At 35.1% G+C, this 20393-nt stretch overlaps 1 protein-coding gene across 1 annotated transcript in view; it reads left to right on the top strand.

Annotated features, from left to right (window-relative positions):
- The first annotated feature begins 9 nt into the window (after positions 1 to 9).
- Positions 10 to 20393, top strand: part of RIC1 (RIC1 partner of RAB6A GEF complex) — a 52633-nt gene continuing 32249 nt past the window's right edge. The window contains exons 1-3 of the mRNA XM_085307307.1: positions 10 to 402; positions 12576 to 12683; positions 16092 to 16168. Coding sequence (XP_085163433.1) covers positions 262 to 402; positions 12576 to 12683; positions 16092 to 16168 — 326 coding nt within the window. The 5' untranslated portion in view covers positions 10 to 261. The remainder of the gene's footprint in view (positions 403 to 12575; positions 12684 to 16091; positions 16169 to 20393) is intronic.

Genomic DNA, 20393 nt, shown 5'->3' with positions numbered 1-20393 from the left:
GCCCGCCGCGTCCGGGGAAGAGGCCGCAGCTCCTTCCTCCCCGCCCGCTCCCGCGCCCCCTTCCGCAGCCTGGCGCAGGGCGGCGGCGGCGCCGAGTCCAGGGTGCCGCCGCTCTGCTCGTGATTATGCTCGACCGGCCCCGGGCCGGCCGTCAGAGTCCCTCTCTCGGAGGTCCGGGAGCCGGGAACCGGCGCCCCTATTGCTCCTCCCCGGCCTGTCTCGGCTAGAGCCGACGCCGCGCGCAGGAGGAGAGCTGCCGCCATGTATTTCCTCAGCGGCTGGCCCAAGAGGCTCTCGTATCCTCTGGAGTCCCTGGAGCAGCCTCTGCACATCCAGACGGATCCCCAGAGAGCCTTCTTCGCAGTGTTATCCCCATCTCAGCTGAGCATCTGGTACTGCAGAGTGAGTATCCTCCTGTTGGCCCTCAAGCCCTTGTCTCGCAGCCCCCAGACCCTCCCGTCTGTAAAATGATGGTTCGTTCCTCTTCCAGAAAGCGTTGTGGAAGCTGGAACTAGATCTTAAACAGTACTTTAGTATTTGTGAATCTCTCTTACGAGCCATTACCGAAAAGGAGACCTCTAAGCAACTTTTTTTTTTCTTTTTAAGTTTAAATAGGATGCTAGCCTATTGCAGAGGGCGTTTATAATGACCCCTGCTGCTTTGTAAACGTACTTCACTATGTGTCCTGTGTTTTTTTGCACCCAAAATTGAGAATCTAGGAGTCTTCCCTGAAACTACTTGCTTATGTTTATTTTCAAGATTCTGACATTATTCAAGAATAATTATATAACATAGAAGTTGGTAAACTTGTTTTGTTATGACCTCCATTTAAATGTACTGCAGTCCTGAACATTAGTATCAAGATGAATTTGGCAGGCTTTTGCATGGAAGTTGCTGTTCTAGCCGCATTGAGTTTAAGTGTATGAGTATACATATGTTAAATACCTTGTCTGAAAATTTAACCTTCTCCCTTTTTGTTAGCTTGGTAACAAAAAGTGGTGTTTGTCAGTTTGTGTAGACACGGTCTTATGGAGCAGTTGTSATACTGGCTTTAAATTTTGATGCCAGATCTTTTTAAGTACTGCCTAATTAGACCCTAAATCCGTGTGTAAATATCTTTTTCCCCACCTAATTTATAGAGTTCATCTCAGATTACAGGCAAAAAAAAATAATAATTTTAGAAAGTTGATGTTCAAAAGTATCAAGTGACAGTCATAGACTTAAAATCTTGCCTTAAGTTATATTGAGATTTCATCGCCTTACCTTGTTGTGCTGTGCTGTGCTCTACCTTGCATGGCTGTTCATTAGTTTCTAGGTGGGGTATTGTTGTTTTTTTAACCTATTCAAATATCTAATTAGGGCAAATTAGTCCAGTTGCTATGCTGTGTGAACACCATCATGTGGCCTTTTGTCTCTTAGATTCGTGGTGGTAGTGTAGACATACTCTTCTAGCTTTTGCCAGTTGTTAAATTATAGCTGTAGTCAGTCAACAGAGCCTAATTAAAAGTAAATATGTAAAAGAGGACAGGATTATAGAATGCTTCTCAAGATGTGTTGTATTGTCGAGAATGCAGTTTCCTTTATGGTCCATCACTGAAGATTAAATGCATTAACTCTCAGGTTTGGCCTTTTTTCAAATGTATAACTGGCTAAGGCAAAGTCTGAGCAGAATTCAGTTAATACAGAAGTCTGAGCAAACTTACAGATCATTTAAAGCTTTTTTAACTGGATTTTAATTCCATTTTTAATGGATGCTTTGTAGTAAAATGTTGACTTTGCCAGATATGATCAGTAGTTGACCTCAGCAAAAATGTGATGGTCTTTTGCCCTCTGCATAAAGTTAGCCTTGGCAAAACCAGGCAAGACAAAGGTGGTCTCTGTTAAGATCATCTTTCTAAGTAAATCTTCAGTCATTGGTATATATATATCAGGAAAAAAAAGTCATTGTATTCTTTTTTTGACGATGAATCTTAAAATCGTGTTGGATTTTTGTGAAAGAAACTAAAATGTTTGCATTCTATAATAAGTTTTCAGTCATCAGAAGTATCTTCTTTGGAACAAAGCTAAGTTCTACTCAAATTTAACTAATTAAGTGTCCTGGAGTTAAATAAATAAATACATAAAAAGCCTTCAGGCTGATGTCCTTGTTAGGGCTTATTGCTATCTGACCTATGTATAAAAAAATTTAATGCCAGAATGAGGTGAGGAGGCTGGTGAGGTTCTGAGTTTTATATTACCCTTTTCAAACACAAGGGTTATTGAAATATTTTCAGACTTTAAAACTTATGTTTATTATCATGTATTTTTCATGTGAAATGGTAGTATCTAAAGCTTTTTTTTTAATATATGRTGTACTTAAGAACTAATATTAGGAAAAATTATCTTGAAGTGTGTTTTTCTTTTTTTTTCAATTTGGAAACTTAAAAGATTAGAAATTGGTAGATGACATGACTGAAAGCTTTGTTGATGTTTTTGATGAAAAATGTGTGGACTATTTTACATTATTTTGTAGGGAGAGATTGGAGATATATATATATATAGATATATATATATATATACACGAAGTTTGATGACTCTTATTATTGTAATAAAAGAATAGTAGGTAAAATCAAGGTAGTATTTTGTTTATATTTTGAGAATTAGAAATGTGGAACACAATACTTGTACAGCCAGTCTTTAACATCTTTTTTTTTCAGTTTTGTAATTAAATAGTTCTAATCTGTTGTAGGATCTTGATTCTTATGTTTCTGTTGTTAGACTGAAATTTGGAAAGGGAGGGTGATTAATGATTGTAGTCTTTTGTTACCAAAAAACCRTTGAACTCCTGCAGTTAATTGGGAAATCAGAATGTTGCTGATGATTTGTTAAACAAACAGCATATTTTCCCTTGCCCTTAGAAGTTGCAGTTACACAAAGATGCCATTTTATTGCTTGAGACATAGGCTTTCCCTTGCTGAAAGAAAGCTGAATTTTGTTTTTCCCTCTCTGTAGATTTTAGCTGCCTTTGCAACCTAGAATTCTCACTTGTCTCTATAAAGAATGATTGCAAAACCCCTGGGTATGACAAAGTAAACTGCTCATCTTTCTGTATAAGTTGATCTTGATGGGAGGGGGAGAATCTGCTTTGTGGTTTTTAATGATATTGTCATGAAACTGAAGAAGACTTCTTTTACAGTGTGTTGTTTTTCCTCAAAATCTTCCAAGTTTGATTTAGAAATTTCTTTTTGGGCTGCAGTTCTGTTTTGTGCATTGTCAATGATACTTAAACCTTAAGATTTAGGAATTTTTTGTGTACTTAACTCCATTATGCTTTTACAGGTACTGGTGTGTGCTATGCTAGCTTGTTTTGTGCATGGCTGTGCTCTAAACTTAATTTGTAAAATATCCATTTTTTTTTAAAGAGGGAAWTTTTCCATTTTTTCCACCTGGGTCACTTCACAGGTCTGTTTCATGAAACAACAATGTAAGCAGTTAAATTGGCATAACTAGTAAAAATGAAATAAAAATATCTTAAAATGGAACTGCTTCTGACAGAATAGTAAGGAGGAATTACAGCCTAACAGTAAGATGTGATAAATAGTGGTGTTTGAGGTTCCGTGATAGTATAAAATAGAACTCATATCACAGATTCAGTGAGAAAATGATCTTTAGTAGTCTTTCATTAATGTGAGAGTTTGAGAAGCCTGATTTGTTGATACTTGCCTTGTTTCTGGTATTGGAACCTGCTGCTTTACCTGTTTTTTGTAAGTGATATGAATGAACTAAAATAATGCTGATATTTTTCTTTGTCTTACTGAGTAAGACATTATGCAGATTTCATTGTATAGTTATCTATTTCCTGAGAGAATCTAAAAATAGTTGACTAAGACAAATTTCGGAGAGCCTTACCATCTAAAATCTAAAATTTTAAAGTGAAATATCCTGGACGGATGAGCAGAATCAACAGATGCTTAAGACTGTAACAAGTAGAAGACAGGACATACTTCCTTTGTGTGTTGTGCTCTGTTTTGCAACTTTCTCAGTTGGACAGTCATTTAAAAACAAGGGAGAAACATTTTAAAAATAGTAAGTGTTTGAGGAACCAGAAAATATGCAGTGGTGCTTGAGCAGCTAAACCCAAATGTAATTGAGCTTTTTTGAAACTCAGTTGTTTACAACTTGAGGTCATAATTTTCTTTATGTAACTCCTTATAGAGAAGTTCCAGCTATGTAAAGATTTGAAATCTGCTGGTTAGGATGTCCTGTAATATCTTCCATACAGAAGAACCTGTGTTCCTAGTGATAGTTGAAACTGTGGTGCCATTATGGACCAAGTGAAGTAAGTTATTAGCTTTCTTGGAAGAAAGGTTATACTGTGTTTCAATCTTCCTTGCTGTTTTCTGTTATTTTTAAAGTGTTCTTTTGGCAGTGTTTTAGGAGAAATTTTGATGTAGATACCTCAGAAGATTCCTCGACACTGAGATAATGAAACCTGTCATAGATAACTATGGAAAGCTTGTAAATATTTTTATTCTGCTTCTGTTAGATGCTTGGATGTTTGAAATGAGAAACTTCAGTTCACAGCAGAAATTTTCTGAAATGTTGAAGTAATGATGTTTACTAGATTGACTAGGGAACTAAAGGTGAGGTTTCATGAGGCAGCTGTGCAGTCTGAAGTGTTGTCTTCTTTCTTGCTCCCAGCTATACATTTGTGACTCTCATGTTGTGGACTAGTGTTGGCTTTCATCTCGGCTCCATGGTTGTTCAGCGTGCTAAATGGATAGAAAATCGCTTGCTCCTTTCCTGCTAGGACAGGGGACTGAACTCATCAAGTGATCAGAAGAGGGTGGTAGTTGGCTAACTGAAGGCAATTACTCCTTTGACAGCAGTAACTTTTAATGCCACTAAATTGGTTTGGTTATCTCCTGAAATGTGAGCTTAGGATATTTTAGGAAGTTCTAGATAGTCACCCATAGGATTTGGTAAGTGGTGGGAAGATGCATGTAACTAAAGAAAGTGGTGTGATCAGTGCAGTTCCCCTGGAGATCTTAAAGATCAGAGTAGGTGGAACAAGAATAGTGTCTGATGACGCAATTGTATACATAAATATAGTTCGGCATTTCCTTTCTTTAATCTTAACAGACTGTGGCTGTGACAGGAATATGTACTGTCCTTGAATATTTAAGGAAAGCTCCTAGAGGTTATTGGAGTACTGGCGTGACTCTACCAGTCAAATCTAGCTTTGTAAGCTCTCTGGAGCTGAGAGTAACTTGGCCTAACCACTTATTTTGAGGRACTTTCCTTAATAACATAAGTGTTTACCACCTTATGATTTAGCCATAGCTAAATCAGCAATAGCTAGCCATTGCTTTTAAACTTTCCTGTTTTTTTAATGATAATCTGATATTGAATCAGACTAGACAAATGAACTTTATGGGAAAGTATGTGTGTCAGAACCCTAGATTGCAGAATAATCTGTATTTATTCTGTATCCTGAACTGGTTTGTATACAGACGGGTCTTGTAACTCTCTTTTCATGTGCTTTCAGTGTGACACACATAGCATCAATGCAAGTTACCGTGTCTTCCTCCTATCACTGAGTTTTTTTTCTTTGTTGTTTAACCTCTGGGATGCTAATGAGGAATTTCTTACTGATACCCTACAGATGTAGTTCTGAGAAGACTTTCTTTTTATATGAGCTACTGGGCCTGATGTGACCCAGTGACCTGAAGATAATTATAATCTTAATTTCCTGTTTTAGCTTTACCTTTGTCATTGCTTCTGTTGTTTGTGTTGAATCTTAATGACCAGTTATTAAACAGGCAGTACTTCAAAAAAAGTAGCAATTTTGTTGTTTCTTCTATTTTAATTATATACTTGTAGTTACATAGTTAAGGAAATAAGGGGAATACCCATTAGACTGATGGGATCATGTGAAATGCAAAATTGTTCCTGTTGATACTTGGGGCTTAAAAGTTTTTTCCCATTTCTCCTATGCTAATACCAAATAAATGACCGTTGAAAGACCTCTCAGAATTAATTGCATTAAGAGAAAAGGATCTTCAGTTGTGAATTTTGACGGTCTAATCTGTTTCACATAAAGTTACTGCCAGTATAAGATTTGTTTATGGTTAGAGATCCTACAAATCTGTTCTCTATCATGCAGAATTTTTTACTTCAAATTTAAACACTTGTATATTCTCATTGCTGGTAACTCACGAGGCTGAGGAACAGCAAAGCTCTGTAGTATGTTTCCTGTCTTATTTGCAATATTTTTGAGCAATAGGTTAACTGAAAACTTCAACTGGGGGAGATTGTGATTCCCACATACGAGATAATTCTGGTACACTGAGATCTTTGAACTCTTTCGCAGTAGTTTACATGAAACATGGTCTGTCTGGATTTTTTTTTTTTTTTTTTTTTGGTGAGCTGTTATCTGTAGTGTTTGTTGGACAGGTGCTGTTTTGATTCTAAACTATTTGCTGCTTTTTAGACTGAATTCAAGGAATAATGTTCTTAAACCCTAGTTTTAAGATTTTTTTACCTCCATCCTATGTCTGTCTTACTGACAAAATGGCTTTTGTTATCTGTATTTACTTCACCTCCACCCTGCCCCAGCCCTTAGTAATAGATTTTTCCTCCTCTTATGCAGGCATGCTTTTCTTACTTTCCTTCATCTAAACTTTCGAGTTTGAAGCTTTGTAGGTTTATAAAGCCTTAAAAGTTCAGCACAGGCTCCCTAATGATAACTAAAATGTGGTTTCACTAATCTTATTTGTGGTGACCTTTTTGTTCCAGTTTCTTCATGCCTTGCCTCTAACACTTAGATTGTAAGCTCATCAGGGCAGTAACTATTTGGTTTTGTTTGAAGCGTTTGTCATGTAAAGCTGAACAGAAAGTCATTGCATTTTCTTAAAACAAACTGCCTTCTAGTTCTGGATGAGATTGAGTGTTGATGCCTAAAATACTGAATTGTTAGGGGATGAGAATATTAGGATTCTGACAAGTATCTGTGGCCTTGTGGGTTCCTGTATTGATGTTCTGTTAAAAAAAATTATATATATATAATACCATGTTGTCAGCTGTTAATACTGTTGTGTACTCTCAGCCAATGTGCTATTTTGAGAATCTTATCCTGGAGATAACAGCTGGGAAAAGACTGCTAGTCTTCCAGATGTTCAGTGTTTGACAGCCGTAATTAAATGGAAAAATCTCTTTGGAAAGTAAACTAGTAGTAGTGAATTGGTGGCATTGAAGATGGAAATCCTTTAAGAAAGAAAAAGAAGTATTAAGGTTAGTGTAATTTACTTGCATTGGAAATTCAGGTTACTTTGGATTCATACTTAAAGAAGAACAAGGGAAAAATGTATCTCAGATCAGAACAAGCTGAGGCAAAGCATTCAGACTTCTAAATGTTCTTTGGAGAAATAATTGGATTCTGTGGAACTCATTTGGTATTTTAAGTATATGTAACTTTTCCAGTACATACTTAAGAATTTGAGTATGACTTGATATATCAACTGCTTAACATATCCTTGCCTAAATTCTTAGAATATTACGGTTTTGCTATTCATATTTTTCTATAGAACTATTTCCTTGTATTGTTAAAAAAAAAAAAAATCTAAGAGTGCTCTTTGCCTTACAGGAATATCTAAAGACCAGAGAGAGACTGTTACTTCCTATTTTTTCTCTGTTACCAATTTTCTTAACTTTATTTGTATAGGTTTTCAAGTGTTTTTTTTTAAAAAAAGAAGTTTCAGCAGTGTCACTAGGAAGCTGAATAGATTTGTATATATATGTGTGGACAAATATATATTTCATATAAAATTTTAACATATACTTAATGTTATTTATACACACATATATATGTAAAAATCTCACTAGTTAAAATAATATTAATTCATCTCACTATGATCCCAAATTTAAAATGTTTACTGTAACTGAGTGACTTAAGGGGGAACCTTCTGGCTTTGAAAGTCCAGACTACAGTCTGTCAAGGCAGAAAATGTATTTAATGGGTGGGGGGTATAGCCATTGTTGCTATCACCCAAATAAGCACTCTTCTTGAGTGCTTCATTACTCCTTTTTTTTTTTTTTTGGGTAGCCGTAAATGGCAGTGTTCCTCTCCTGCCCGTTCTCTTTCTGGATTCAATTAAATTGAAAATTTGTAGGGTTCTTTTGTTTTTACTTGCTCTCTTTTAATTTCTGAAGATGTAGATACTGTTAGGTGCGTAATTCTCAAAATTTGACTGTAGTTTTCCATTTTATTTCCAGACCCATTTAACTTATTAAATCCACTGTATGCACAGTTTGCCATTAACCTGCAACAATCAGACCTTAGGATCCAAATGAAGTAGAACTCAGTTTTTCCCAAATGTGTGTTCTCCCAGACAGAAACAATGGTTTTACCCGTCCCCCCGCCCCGTACCTCAATTTATTAATTAACACTTTCTTCACTTTCTTTTAAGCCCTTTATACATCTCATTTAAATCAAGCATTTACTCCTATTTGGCTACTGTTCAATCTGTAGTAGTCTTGCTGTTTAAAGACTATGTTTAGGATTTAAAAGTCTATTCAGTGTGTATCTGAATCAATGTGGGTAGAATGTTTGTGCTTGGAAATGGTAATATCATGTACTAAAGTGATACTGCTTCTGAAATGGTGATATTACTTCTACTTTGCTGAGAGAATTCAGATGTAGGGTTTGAATATCTTGATAAATCTCTTCATGAAAACTACCTGATATAATTCAGTTTGTTTTGAGGCTGTTCATGCTGCTCGTGGTTATCACTTAAAAGTAGTTGGGAAAGATGATGTATCCTGTTAGGTAGAACTAAGTTAAATAATAACGAAATTCTACATGCATATGACAGTGCTTGTCCTGATGTTGATGCAGAGCTATGGCAATTCTTCAAGTGTTTCTTAGCTGAAAATCCAAAAGAATTCTTACTGTACAACCTTATAGCAACTAACAGCAAAATGAAAATGAATTTCAGCATAGGTTGTTGAATTGGATGTTTTTATATATGAAGCTAGCCAGCTACTGTTTTATAAATAATGCAGTTCTGTTTCGGTATCAGTCATCCAGAATATATTTGTACTCAGCCATCTGCTGTGAATGTTGTGATAGTCTAATATCAGTAAAAAAAGAGGACCATTATCGAGAAGAAGTATAAAGATTTTGGAGTGAGAACACCGTGGAAAGGGCACTTGTGAAAAAGGAAGGCAAGGCAGTTGAATGGTAGATAAAAAAGGGAAGGAATTCTAGTGTGTTCATGGGAACAAGAAGTTGTATCCTGTGTCTCTTTTCAGTATTATTAACTAGAGCACTGGAGAACTTGTGATGTCATCCTCAAAGACTAAACAATATACTTTCTAAGATTCTTTCCCTCCCCCCTTTTTTTTTCTTTTCTGCATTTTTATTGTTATGTGAGCATCCATCCCCCTGCTCTATTCATAAGTGAGTGTCACCTCCTATTATACCTGACCTTGTATGCTTTGCTTGAAGACTAAAGTGTTTTACTGGATTGTGTTATGTTACGCTAGATTTTCTCTGCAACATGTTGTGAAACAACAGATCAACTTTTCATCTATTTTGGGAAGCTATTGCTGGCTTTGAGTTGGGGAAGAGAGTTACTTATTAGTTGCCTGGAAAGTCTTCAGTTATTTCTTCCTGTAAAACTGGAGATGTTTACTTCTGTTCTATAAATGAAAAATGTATATACAGCTCTTTTTTATTTGATAGATAATTCCTGTGTTTCTGGAATCACCAGTTGCTTTTAAAGCTCTTACTCTACCATTAAATCTTAACTTAAAGCTGAGTTTTAAGCATTGCAAAAAGGAGGGTCAATGTTTGGACGTATTTGAAGAAGAGAATATGCATGTTTCATTACAGTTATGGCTAACTAGGTTTGTTTATAATTTTCAATTACTGCATGAATAGGAAAAGCTGTATGGAGTTCACGAAGCTGATGTAGGAAGCTGTTTTTTATAGCAGAAGCAAATGTAAAGATTTAAGGAAAATTCTGTGTAATAGAACCTAAATGCCTGCTGTTTCTCTACTGGCTGTGAGCTAATTATCTAAAACTAACTAGAAAAAAGTATTGTACTAATTGGACCCTTCTTTTGCTAAAAATAAGCATTTAACAGCTTGCTTCACTTGGGACAACTAATGAAAACTATGCCAATATAAACTCCTGTTTACACAAGGAGTGCAGTTGTACAGTTCTTAGTACTGTTATACATCTTAGATGATTTTTCATGATAAATGGCTTTAGATGTAAAATGGTGATTTCTATTTCTTCTCCGTGAGCAGAGTAGGATAACAAACTTTTAACTGTATTATGCTCTCAGCTGCTTATACTGTTCACACACTTCTGTGAGAAACTTACAAAACTAGCATGTGTGTATATAAGGGTCTTTTCTTTTGTGCAGTTAATGCTCTTGAATTCCTTTATATGGAAATAGATCGTATTAGTGAAAATACTTATTTTTTAAACATTAGCTAGATAGACTTTGAGACCTACTTTCCAGTGAGAAAAGATATATCTTAAGCTGCATAAAGGAAATACGCTTATATTCTTAATGTTAGCTCTTTTAGTCCTCAAACTTTAAGGCACAAAATGAAATCAATCTGGAAGCCAGTTCATATGAATTTTATAGTTGCTGTATATGCAAAACTTCTTTCCAGATTCTAAGGCACAATAGGACCTTTCTAATGAAGGACTATCACAAAAATGTTATAATGTAAATGCTGTCATTATCTTCTATAAAAGTAACAGAATACAAAACATGTTGGAGTGCATTAATAAGGTTCTAAAAAGACTTTTCTTGCCTGTTGATGAAAATATACTATCACTAGATGCATGCTTTTCTGTGTATTTAAGGCAGTTAGGGTGTAAAGCAGAAAAAGGTTGTGTAATTAAAAAGATTCTGTTGAAAGTAATTAGTTATTTAATATTAGATAACTTGATTTGCACATAGCTGCAAAAGCTGTTTTGAAGACACCAGCCATGAAAGATCTGATATAAAAAGGTCTTACCTTAAAATTAGCTTGCTTGTTACATATTCTAGTATAAATATTTCGCTCTATTTTTGGTAATTCAGTTTTGTGTGGAAGTAAAATTTAATGTTAATGTACAGAAGGCTGTTCACAGGATTAGAAGTCAGATTATGAATTTACTAGGACTAAGGCTGCCTATGTGGTGTTGATTAAACTTCTTGATATGTTTGAGAATATTGGTAACTTATTAATAGAAGTGAAAAAAACTGTTCTAAATCTAATGGTGATAGGCACCCACATAGAGTATGGGTAGAATTAAGGGGGTTTTATTCATTTTGCCAACTTCTGCCTTTTAAGCTAGGAGACTGACTAAAAATAATAGTAAGTTGTCATTGCCTGTGGCTCTAGTGATTCTTTGCCAGAAAGTTGTTGATTCTTTTCAGCAAAAGGAATGATTGCTACTCAGCCTTTTGCTTCCAGAGACTGGAGGGGTGTGCTCTTTTCTGTCATGAGTTTGCTGCTGCAACTTTGAAGAAAAAAATGGCATTGATACAGCTGGGGAGAGGGTCTGTTATGAAGATGAGGGAAGAGGTGTTTTTTTTAAAAAAAAAAAAAAAAAAAGAAGAAAAAAAACAAGAACAGAAGAGCTTGACTTGTTTAATTTTGTGGAATCCTGAGGAGATACAGTTGTCATCTAACAAATATACACATTTCTTCCCTCTTTTTCTGTTCCGCAAAAGGATAGCAGATGGCAGAGGTGGGACTACATATTTTGAATATGTAATAGCTTTCAGCTTAGAGCAAGTGAGTACAAATTAGTCTGAAATTATTTAGGAAGGAAATTAGAAGGATATTCTTAAGTACTGGAGTAGTGAAGGGTAGCTTTCTACGAGCTTTTCTCTTTTGGAGCTCTCGACTACTTTAATGAAAGGGAATAAATGACTTGGTGGTTATGATAGCAATGTTTGGGCTTTGTGACCCAAAGGCTGTTGTTCGTTCCCAGAAGGAAAGGTGCTAGTGAGGGCATCTTGTAAGAGCATATGCAAAGTCTTTGCATTAAACCATGTATGTGACTTTGCCGAATAATTTGTGGCAACATTTTTTGGGAGATACTAAATAGATTACCTTCCCCCATCCCCCCACTTTCTGTAATGGCCCATACATTTAGTAGGAAAGTAGATAGAGTCTACCAAATCTTCACTATATAATATTTCATCCTACTTGATTTGGCAGTATTTTTTTATTATAAAAGCTTGTTTGAGATGCTTTTCTTCATCTGAAGTATCTGTCACCCTGTCTCTAACTTGAAACTGTTGTGCTGTTTGCTTACTGGAAGAATGAAGTATTTTATTTCAATGTCTTGGGTTTAAAAGAGTGAGATTGGGACTCAGTGCCATATGTATTCTGCATAATCTCTTTAAAAGCATTGTGTGTAACGCAGTCAAATATACGCTAATAATTTCTTAGACCTGTGTTTTTTAATGGAAATGTGTTGTTATTGAAGAAATGTAATTATTTATAGTTGTATCATGACTATAAAGAAAATTCCTTTCCTTGTAGACATAACATTTAATTATTGTTGGTTTTTCTCCAGCCCAGTGTATTAATTGTAAGCTACAAGGAGCATTCAAAATCAGCTTCGCAGTTTGGATCTTATAAACAAGCAGAATGGCGGCCTGACAGCAGCATGATAGCTGTTTCAGTAAGTAGGATATTTTTAAAATTTATATTGTGATTAAATTATTATAAAAAAAAAGTCTTGTGTTATAAGTTTCCATGCAGAGACCTGCAGGCTGTTTCTACATTTAACTGGTACATATCTCATGCAAGTATATAATAGTACTGATTTTTTTTTTTGAATGATTGAATGAAAATTGCTTAAGCAAGCTTTAATTATTCCCTGAAGAACTGCAGTTCCTTGTTTTAAAACAATATTCGGATGCATTGGCTAGGGCTGACCCAACCATCTCATGACTTCAGTAATCTGGTCATGAAGAGTAAATATGATACTTTCTATAGGGAATTTAAAGACAAGGTGTGTGAATGAAAGAAATAGCTGAGGTAGAATTAGGTGACATAGCATGTTTAATCTGACAAATCATAAGGGCTTACAAGTCTTTCAGAAAGGTGAATCTAAAGAGAATGATACTATGGCTTTATTAAGGTATGAGATAGTATATAGTATTGTTAAAACAAAACTTGATTTTATCTTCAGAATATGAATCACAGAATCAGTAAGGTTGGAAGGGACCCCTGGAGATCATCCAGACCAACCTCCCTGCTCAGCAGGGTCACCTAGAGCCTGTTAGGGTTGCAGCCAGGCAAGTTTTGAGTATCTCCAGAGAAGGGGACTCCACAACCTCTCTGGGCAACCTGTGCCAGTGCTCCATCACTCTCACAGGGAAGAAATTCCCCCTCATGCTCAGGCGGAACTTCCTGTGCTTCAATTTCTGCCCTTTGCCTCTTGTCCTGTCACACAGGACAACTGAAAAGAGTTTGTCCCCGTCCCCTTGACACCCTCCCTTCAGGTGCTTGAACACATTGATAAGATCCCCTTCAGTCTTCTCCTCCCTAGGCTAAAGAGGCCCAAAATAAATGCTAATACTTACCAGAAAATGCAAAAAGGAGCTCTTGTAAGATATATCTCAAATAACCAAAGAATTCTTCTTTCTTATAATGCAGCATATTATCACAATTAAACTAAGTAGTTTGGAAGAGTTTGTTTGTTATATTGAATTAATTTGTGTATTATATTATCTCCGTGATGTTGGGATCCATTTGCTCAAGAGCTCTTATATTTCAGCTGAGAGTTAGACTAGGTTTAATTTCCTCTTGTAATTTAGTGCTAGTCAGCTTAGTGTTATTTAGCTAGTGTTCTTCGTGGCAGATGATGTTGGAATCTGAATGACCATATCTTAAATTCTGAGGTTGTAAACTTAAGTTTCACAAACTAAAATTCAGAATGACCAAGTGGTTGTCAAAGGACTGAATTAATGAGATTAGTAATACGCTTCATGTTTTTCATGCTTACATAGCATCTCCTACATGTAATTATATGTTCAAACACATTGTGTTGCTTGAACACTACCTTTCTTTAGATTTTGCAAAATCTTTTATTAAACCTTTGGCGTATATCTCAAGTTCTGTTTGAATTAAATACTGAGTGCTACCAAAGGATGATTTACAAGTACTATTGTTTTTGTTGTAGAGAGAAAGGCAACTTTGGGGCTTATTGAGGAAGATGATCCTGAGTGATGCTTCTGTCCCCAAATAAAAGATGTAGTGAACCTTTTTTCCTGTATAATAAACATTTTTTTCCTTTTTTTTTCTGGTTTCAATCCAGTTCAAGCTCACAGATCCAAGTGTTTCAATGTAGAAAAGTGTGTAAGAGATCTGAGTCCTTCCCTGCTGCAGGCAGTCTTCTAATAGTCTACTCTTCTGCATCCATTCCTATAGCTAAATTGGAGCATTATTAAACATCATAGTTTATGGGAAAACTGTGTAGTGAAATTGGTTCTGAGGCAATTGATTATACTTTGATCTGTAAGAAGATGCCGTCTTGATGACAGTCCGAGATGAGAACAATCAGGGAACAGTGACAGTGATGGTAACTTTAGTGAGTTTCTTTATAAGACAGACACTTTTAAAGCAAGGTAGAAACCTGACTGAACATGATCAGTTTGCAGCAAGTGTATGGTAGAATGCTTTTACAATTCAAATGACTGTTCATGGAATTTGAGGCTCTGCTCAGGAATGGACCTGTGACAATAGCAACTTCTACTTTGGACAGAGTTCAGGAAGGCCTTTTGTATCTTAATATCAGTATAAAGATACTTCACAGTATTGCTTTACTTCTCCTTCCAGTATAAGGTAACTTACAGGTTAAATATTTAATGATGTAATAGAAAATACGTATAACGGTGTTATAAATGAGTGTATGTTTCTTTACTATGTAATACCTGAACATTATTTTACTGCACAGGGAAAAGCTTCCATTTATTTTTAGTCTGTCTCAGTATCAAAGCTATGGTACATATCTTGCACAAGAAAGATATTTTCTTTGAATGAGAATTGTACTTTAAGTACTTCCCTGGACCTTGTTTGAAGCTAAAACATTAAATTTCTTGCATTATAAAGCAAAATGTTCAAGTGGGAAAAAGGTTCCCCCTTCCAAACTGCTGAACTAGCCTAAAAAGAGTGTTTCCTTTTCATTTATTAGAAGAAAGAGAAACCAACCCTACAAAGCAACTTGAAACCATTCATTTCACTACTGCTTGTCTTCAGAGTACTTTCAGTGCATGCCCAGCCGCTGTTAAAATGATTGGGCAGAAACACTGAGCTGGAATGCATTTGCCAGTTTATCTGAAGGATAGGCTTATGCTTTTAAAAAATAATACTTGCTAGCAACCTTACTGGTCAGCTGGCTGTCTTGTATTTATACAACTGCTGGGTCAGCCTCTAGTCCTGACTGGAACATCTGATAAATGAATGATTTGTATTCTCCAATTATTGTTATAATTTGAAGTCAATCTTCCAAAATAACAGAATATGACTTGGGCTTGAATTATGAAAAAATTCCAGACACAGAGAGGTTTTTAAAGGTGTTAACAGTACCTAGTGATACTAGGTGATGTTAAGATTTTTTTAAAGCCTGTTTGGATGACTAATACTGAGAATCAGTGCTTACCTCCAGTTCACTCTACAGTGTCTGTCAACATTTGAATTTGCTCTGAATATCTCATGTAGTCTATTAGATACCTTTTATTTTTGCTCTCTCTTAGTGGGAATTAAGTGCCTACATTTTTGATTATCTGAGGTAGCTCTCTATTTTTATGTATTTAAATTAGTGTAAGTCACAATAAAATCCTTTCTAGGAGCATGCATCTAGCTGTTCTACTTTCTCCCTATTGAGTAATCTGTACAATAGATTTTAAAGAGTAGTATGGCTTTTATCAACAGTGAATTTCAAGGGACAGGTAGTATATCCACAGCTGATATGTGTGTGATTTGTCTGCAATGAATTTGAGACTTGCATAGAAATCACAAATTTGTATAAATTTTACATATGCAGATAGATTAGATATATATTTTATCAGTGTTTCTGTTTCAGACTGCAAATGGATACATCTTATTTTTTGAAATTCCATCAGCAAGAGACAAGTATCTTTATGAGCCTATGTATCCCAAGTAAGTATTTAAAATTTTCTTTGCTTCCCTACAATATAGAAAAATATGACTAGCCAAGTCCTAAGTGGATTTTATTATTAGAAAAAAATGTTCTTTACGTAGGTTTTAAGAGTTGATGGATATATGAAGTATCATTCTTCTGAGTTCAAGTCATTTCAGAGGAGAATTAGTCTAATTTATGTGCTGTGCACTAGTGAGATTACTTGAGAGCTTTTGCTGCTGACAAAAGGGAGTTAATAGCAGGGTTATAATAGCCTAATTTTATAAGTGATTTAAGGCACTCCATTTAATTCATGTAATCTAAAAGGCTTTAGTAGTTGCTTTTGAGTAACTCAGTTGAACAAACTGTGTGTCTTAAGAATTGATAGGGTAAAATCCTTTTTATAGATTCCTCACCCTAACTTTTTAGTAATTTAGAGACCTCAAAACAAATTGAGAAGAAATTTAGATATTTTTGGAAAAAAATATATCTTTACAATTAAAATACCGGTACTCTTTTACTATTGTGTTATGTTGACATGAACATCTTATTTCTGCTATTATAAAGCAGAGAATCCTTTTTGTTTTTTAAATGTCACAGCTCGTTAAAGGTATTTCTCACTGGCTTTTAATAGAGTTTGACAGAACTATAATATGTGTAGGAGAGAGATTAAAATCTTAAGGGATATGTTTGTGTGTGTGTATGTCTGTATTTAGGCAGTATCTGTAGTCATTGTTTGAATCAAGTTTAGGGCAATGGTAAAACACTTTCTCATTGACTAGAAACAACTTTTTAAAATGTATTTGAAACTTGGCACTTGAAACAATGATGTGGATGTTTCAGGCAAATTCTGAAAAACAAAACATGGTACCAGGAGGCTAGCAGGAATTTCACTGGGCAGTTAACAAGATTCATATTTGAGCCCTTCTTCTAAGGATACATTTTTTTTTTTTTAGTGTTATCCAGTCAAAATTGTGTTCAAATACTCATTTTTTGTCTGAAATACGTGAGATTTCATGATAAGTAAATTTTTTTGTTCTGTAAACCAGAAACTACATTATATACCTGCGTTATGGTAATAATGGTAGTCAGTTTAAGAGGGTTTTTTATATTCATAAAGCAAACTAAAAAGTTTGCTTTAGTTTGCGTGTAGGAGACTTTAAAAATAAACTCATATCAAACAGCAATTAATTGCTCCAACTTTTTAGAAAGTACTAATTGATTTGTGTTGTCAATTTACAGACTTGTATTTTATGAGAGATGTTTTGTGTTAGCTGGACTATATGTTGAAGAGTGAGGATATTAAGTTATTTTTATATAGCCCAAAAGAATATTAATGCTAAATCTGTGGGTATATAAGAGGTGTTTGTCCCTAGAATATTTATGATAGGTTGATCATGATCTCCTAAGACTAATGCGTATGCTTAACTTTAAGAAGATAAATTCTCACTGAACTTGGGATTACTTGTTGGCCTATATTTAGCTTAAGTTTGTAGACTTGCACAAAATTACAAATTTGGCTTATATTAAATCACAAGAAAGATACAAACCTAATAGGATTTATCTGTGAATTAATTGTGATTAACCTGAAATCATTCTACAAGGTACTATGATTAGATAAACCTTTTTTTTTTTCTTTCTTTYTTTTTTCTTGGTATAGGGCTCTTTCTGCAGACAATTTCATTAATTCAGTTTTAAAATTTTTCATGTAAGGGTCAAATATTGAAACAAAAGTGAACAACCCCTTCCCAAAGTCCAGATCTGAAACTTGAACTKTCTTCTGGAATGTGTTTATTTTCCAAGGAGGGAGATTATTTCACTTAAAGTACTTGGATTCTATTTCTAGTGGACTGAACAGTATTGAAAGAATTTGCTTAACTTTGAGTCCACTGAAAATCAGTGTGCAGTCTCATACTTGGTTTGACGTTGTGCTCAAAAGGAGTTGTATTACTGTGTTCTCCTGCTGTAGCAGCGTGTTCTTGGCCTCTTTCCGCATGTTGGCAGTAGCAGCTATGCAGCTGTGCCTTGAGTCAAATCAGGTTGCTGATCTGATGGTGAAACTAAACAGGCTCCTTTTCCCTTCTCCCTCCCCCAGCTCTTCACAGGTGTCAAATGAGCAGATTCTTAAGCCTATGAGTGATAGGGGAAGCAGAGAGAGGAAAGAAAGAAGTGGCAGGACCTCACTCTGCTTTAGTACAATACAAAGGAAGGCTCCCCGTATTATGGCTGGCTAGTGTCATATATGTTAAGGTGTTTTTCTGTGTTCTGGAAGAAGTCGTTTAAACTCTCGCTTCTGAAGTGAAGCTTTTGGTGTATTGCATGGTTTAAACTTCTGAAGGTTTTCTGTTCTTTTATCAATATGATATCAGGCAATGCCTCAAACATTTGGAAACAAGTCATCATAAGCAGCGAAATGAATGGACAACAGGTTTCAGTTGTAGGTGTACACATGTTGTGTATCTGAGGTAGAAGTATTTTTGGCTACCACTCTTTTTAACCACCACCACAGCACATTAGAAGTTTAAGAAACGTAGAGTATCTTCACTTTTTTTTGCCTAATGGACACATTTCTGGCAGTTCTGACTTTTTTTAGCTTCTAAAAATTCTGAATAGCTTCAGGTTTTGCTTAATGTTGATGATATGTCCCTGTCAACTAACTTTTTGTATTTCTTTTTTTTTGTCTCAAAAAACAATTAAGCTTCATGGGAGGTTGGCAAAGTATTAAAAACAATTTAGCTGATTATAAATATGTATGCATTACAGTATGTCTGTTGGAGGTTGGAGGACTTCTCCTGTGCTATTACTCATGTAGAAACAGATAGAATTGGAGGCTAGGAAAATTGATTTCCTGTTCAAAAAATGCTCATTAGGCATGACTTCCTCCTTTTCACAACAACCTTTTGTAATGATTCTGAAATTAATTGTTTTAATGGAGGTGCTGGGCATGAAAATTAACAAACCTAGCTGCTGTAGCCCACAAAACCTTTTTAGTTTTATCAATATCTGAAGCATAGCTCTTATGAAACTGAGGCTATAAGAAAATACTTTAAGATGGCTGGATGGGAATTTTTTTTTTCAAATGTAATTAAATATTTTATGCCTTTTAAGACTTAATCAGTTTCAAATGTAYTGAAGTGGATATGGTAAGTGTTAAGGAACTGTTCAGCGTTATGCACATGAAGTGCAAGGAAAGAATAACGTGATAAAATTAATGCTTGTATCATAAGAACAGTATTCCACCATTAACTTAGAGTATTTTTCCAAAGAGGAAAGGAAGCTTTTGGGATGTCTTCTGGAGTCACTTGATATATATACATATATATATATACACACACACACTTGAGATATATATATATATATATAGATATATTACACACACACACACACATACATATATATATATTTTGTAAAACTGTAGTATTTTAGGAAGGTTATGAATTAAAATTGTCTAATTGAAGGAAATATTTTTTTTTTCTGTGTCAAAACTTGGCTGGGAATTGCTAGTCCATTCCTGAAGTAAGTGCTCAGTGAAAAACATAACCTATCCTACTTAATTTGTTAGAATAAAATGAGGGAAAAGTAGTAATTGGGTTTCAGATTGAGCCAAAATATTCTGCATTTTTTTTCCAGCTCTTAGAAACTGGAGCAGACTTGGAACAGTTTTAGTGTTGGCAACCAGCCCACATTCTGGGATAWTGTTCCTTAAGTGAGCACAAACACATAGTCCTACTTCAATTAATTCAGACTATTTTTACCACTGTATTAAAAACAAAAAAAGCAAAATTAAAAGATGAAGAAATGTCTATATGGTAAGATAGCCTCTAGCTCTATACTTTATAAAAGTGGCAGKAGGTACGTGCAAATTTAAAACTTTTAAGCTGTGGCAAGGTACAACAATATTTTTTTTTGGAAGTGTTCCTAAAGGAATTTTACAGATATTCCTTTGTTTCACAGTGATGAGATCTGTAAGACCCTTACAGTAGAAGCTTTTCTGTACTGATCTATTAATTATTTCTCATGAATTTCTCATTTTGGCAAGAGTGACTTAAGCTTTTTGAGTGAAGACATAGTGATTTAATGCCAAGGATATAATGCCAGAAACAGAACAAAACAGCAACAACAAACTTTATATGGTTTAAAAGCTACATGTGGTAACTGTAGATTTAATTTTTCCTTGACTTTCTTCATGTTTTCAAGTGTAACCTTCAAYTGACCTTCTAATGAAAAGATATAGTACAAATGATG

The sequence above is a fragment of the Rhea americana genome, unplaced genomic scaffold, assembly GCF_003343005.1.
Source record: "Rhea americana isolate MKP2758 unplaced genomic scaffold, rheAme1 scaffold_103, whole genome shotgun sequence".
NCBI lineage: Eukaryota > Metazoa > Chordata > Aves > Rheiformes > Rheidae > Rhea > Rhea americana.
Note: the sequence above shows the minus strand (reverse complement) of the source record. Positions and strands in the feature narration are given on the sequence as shown.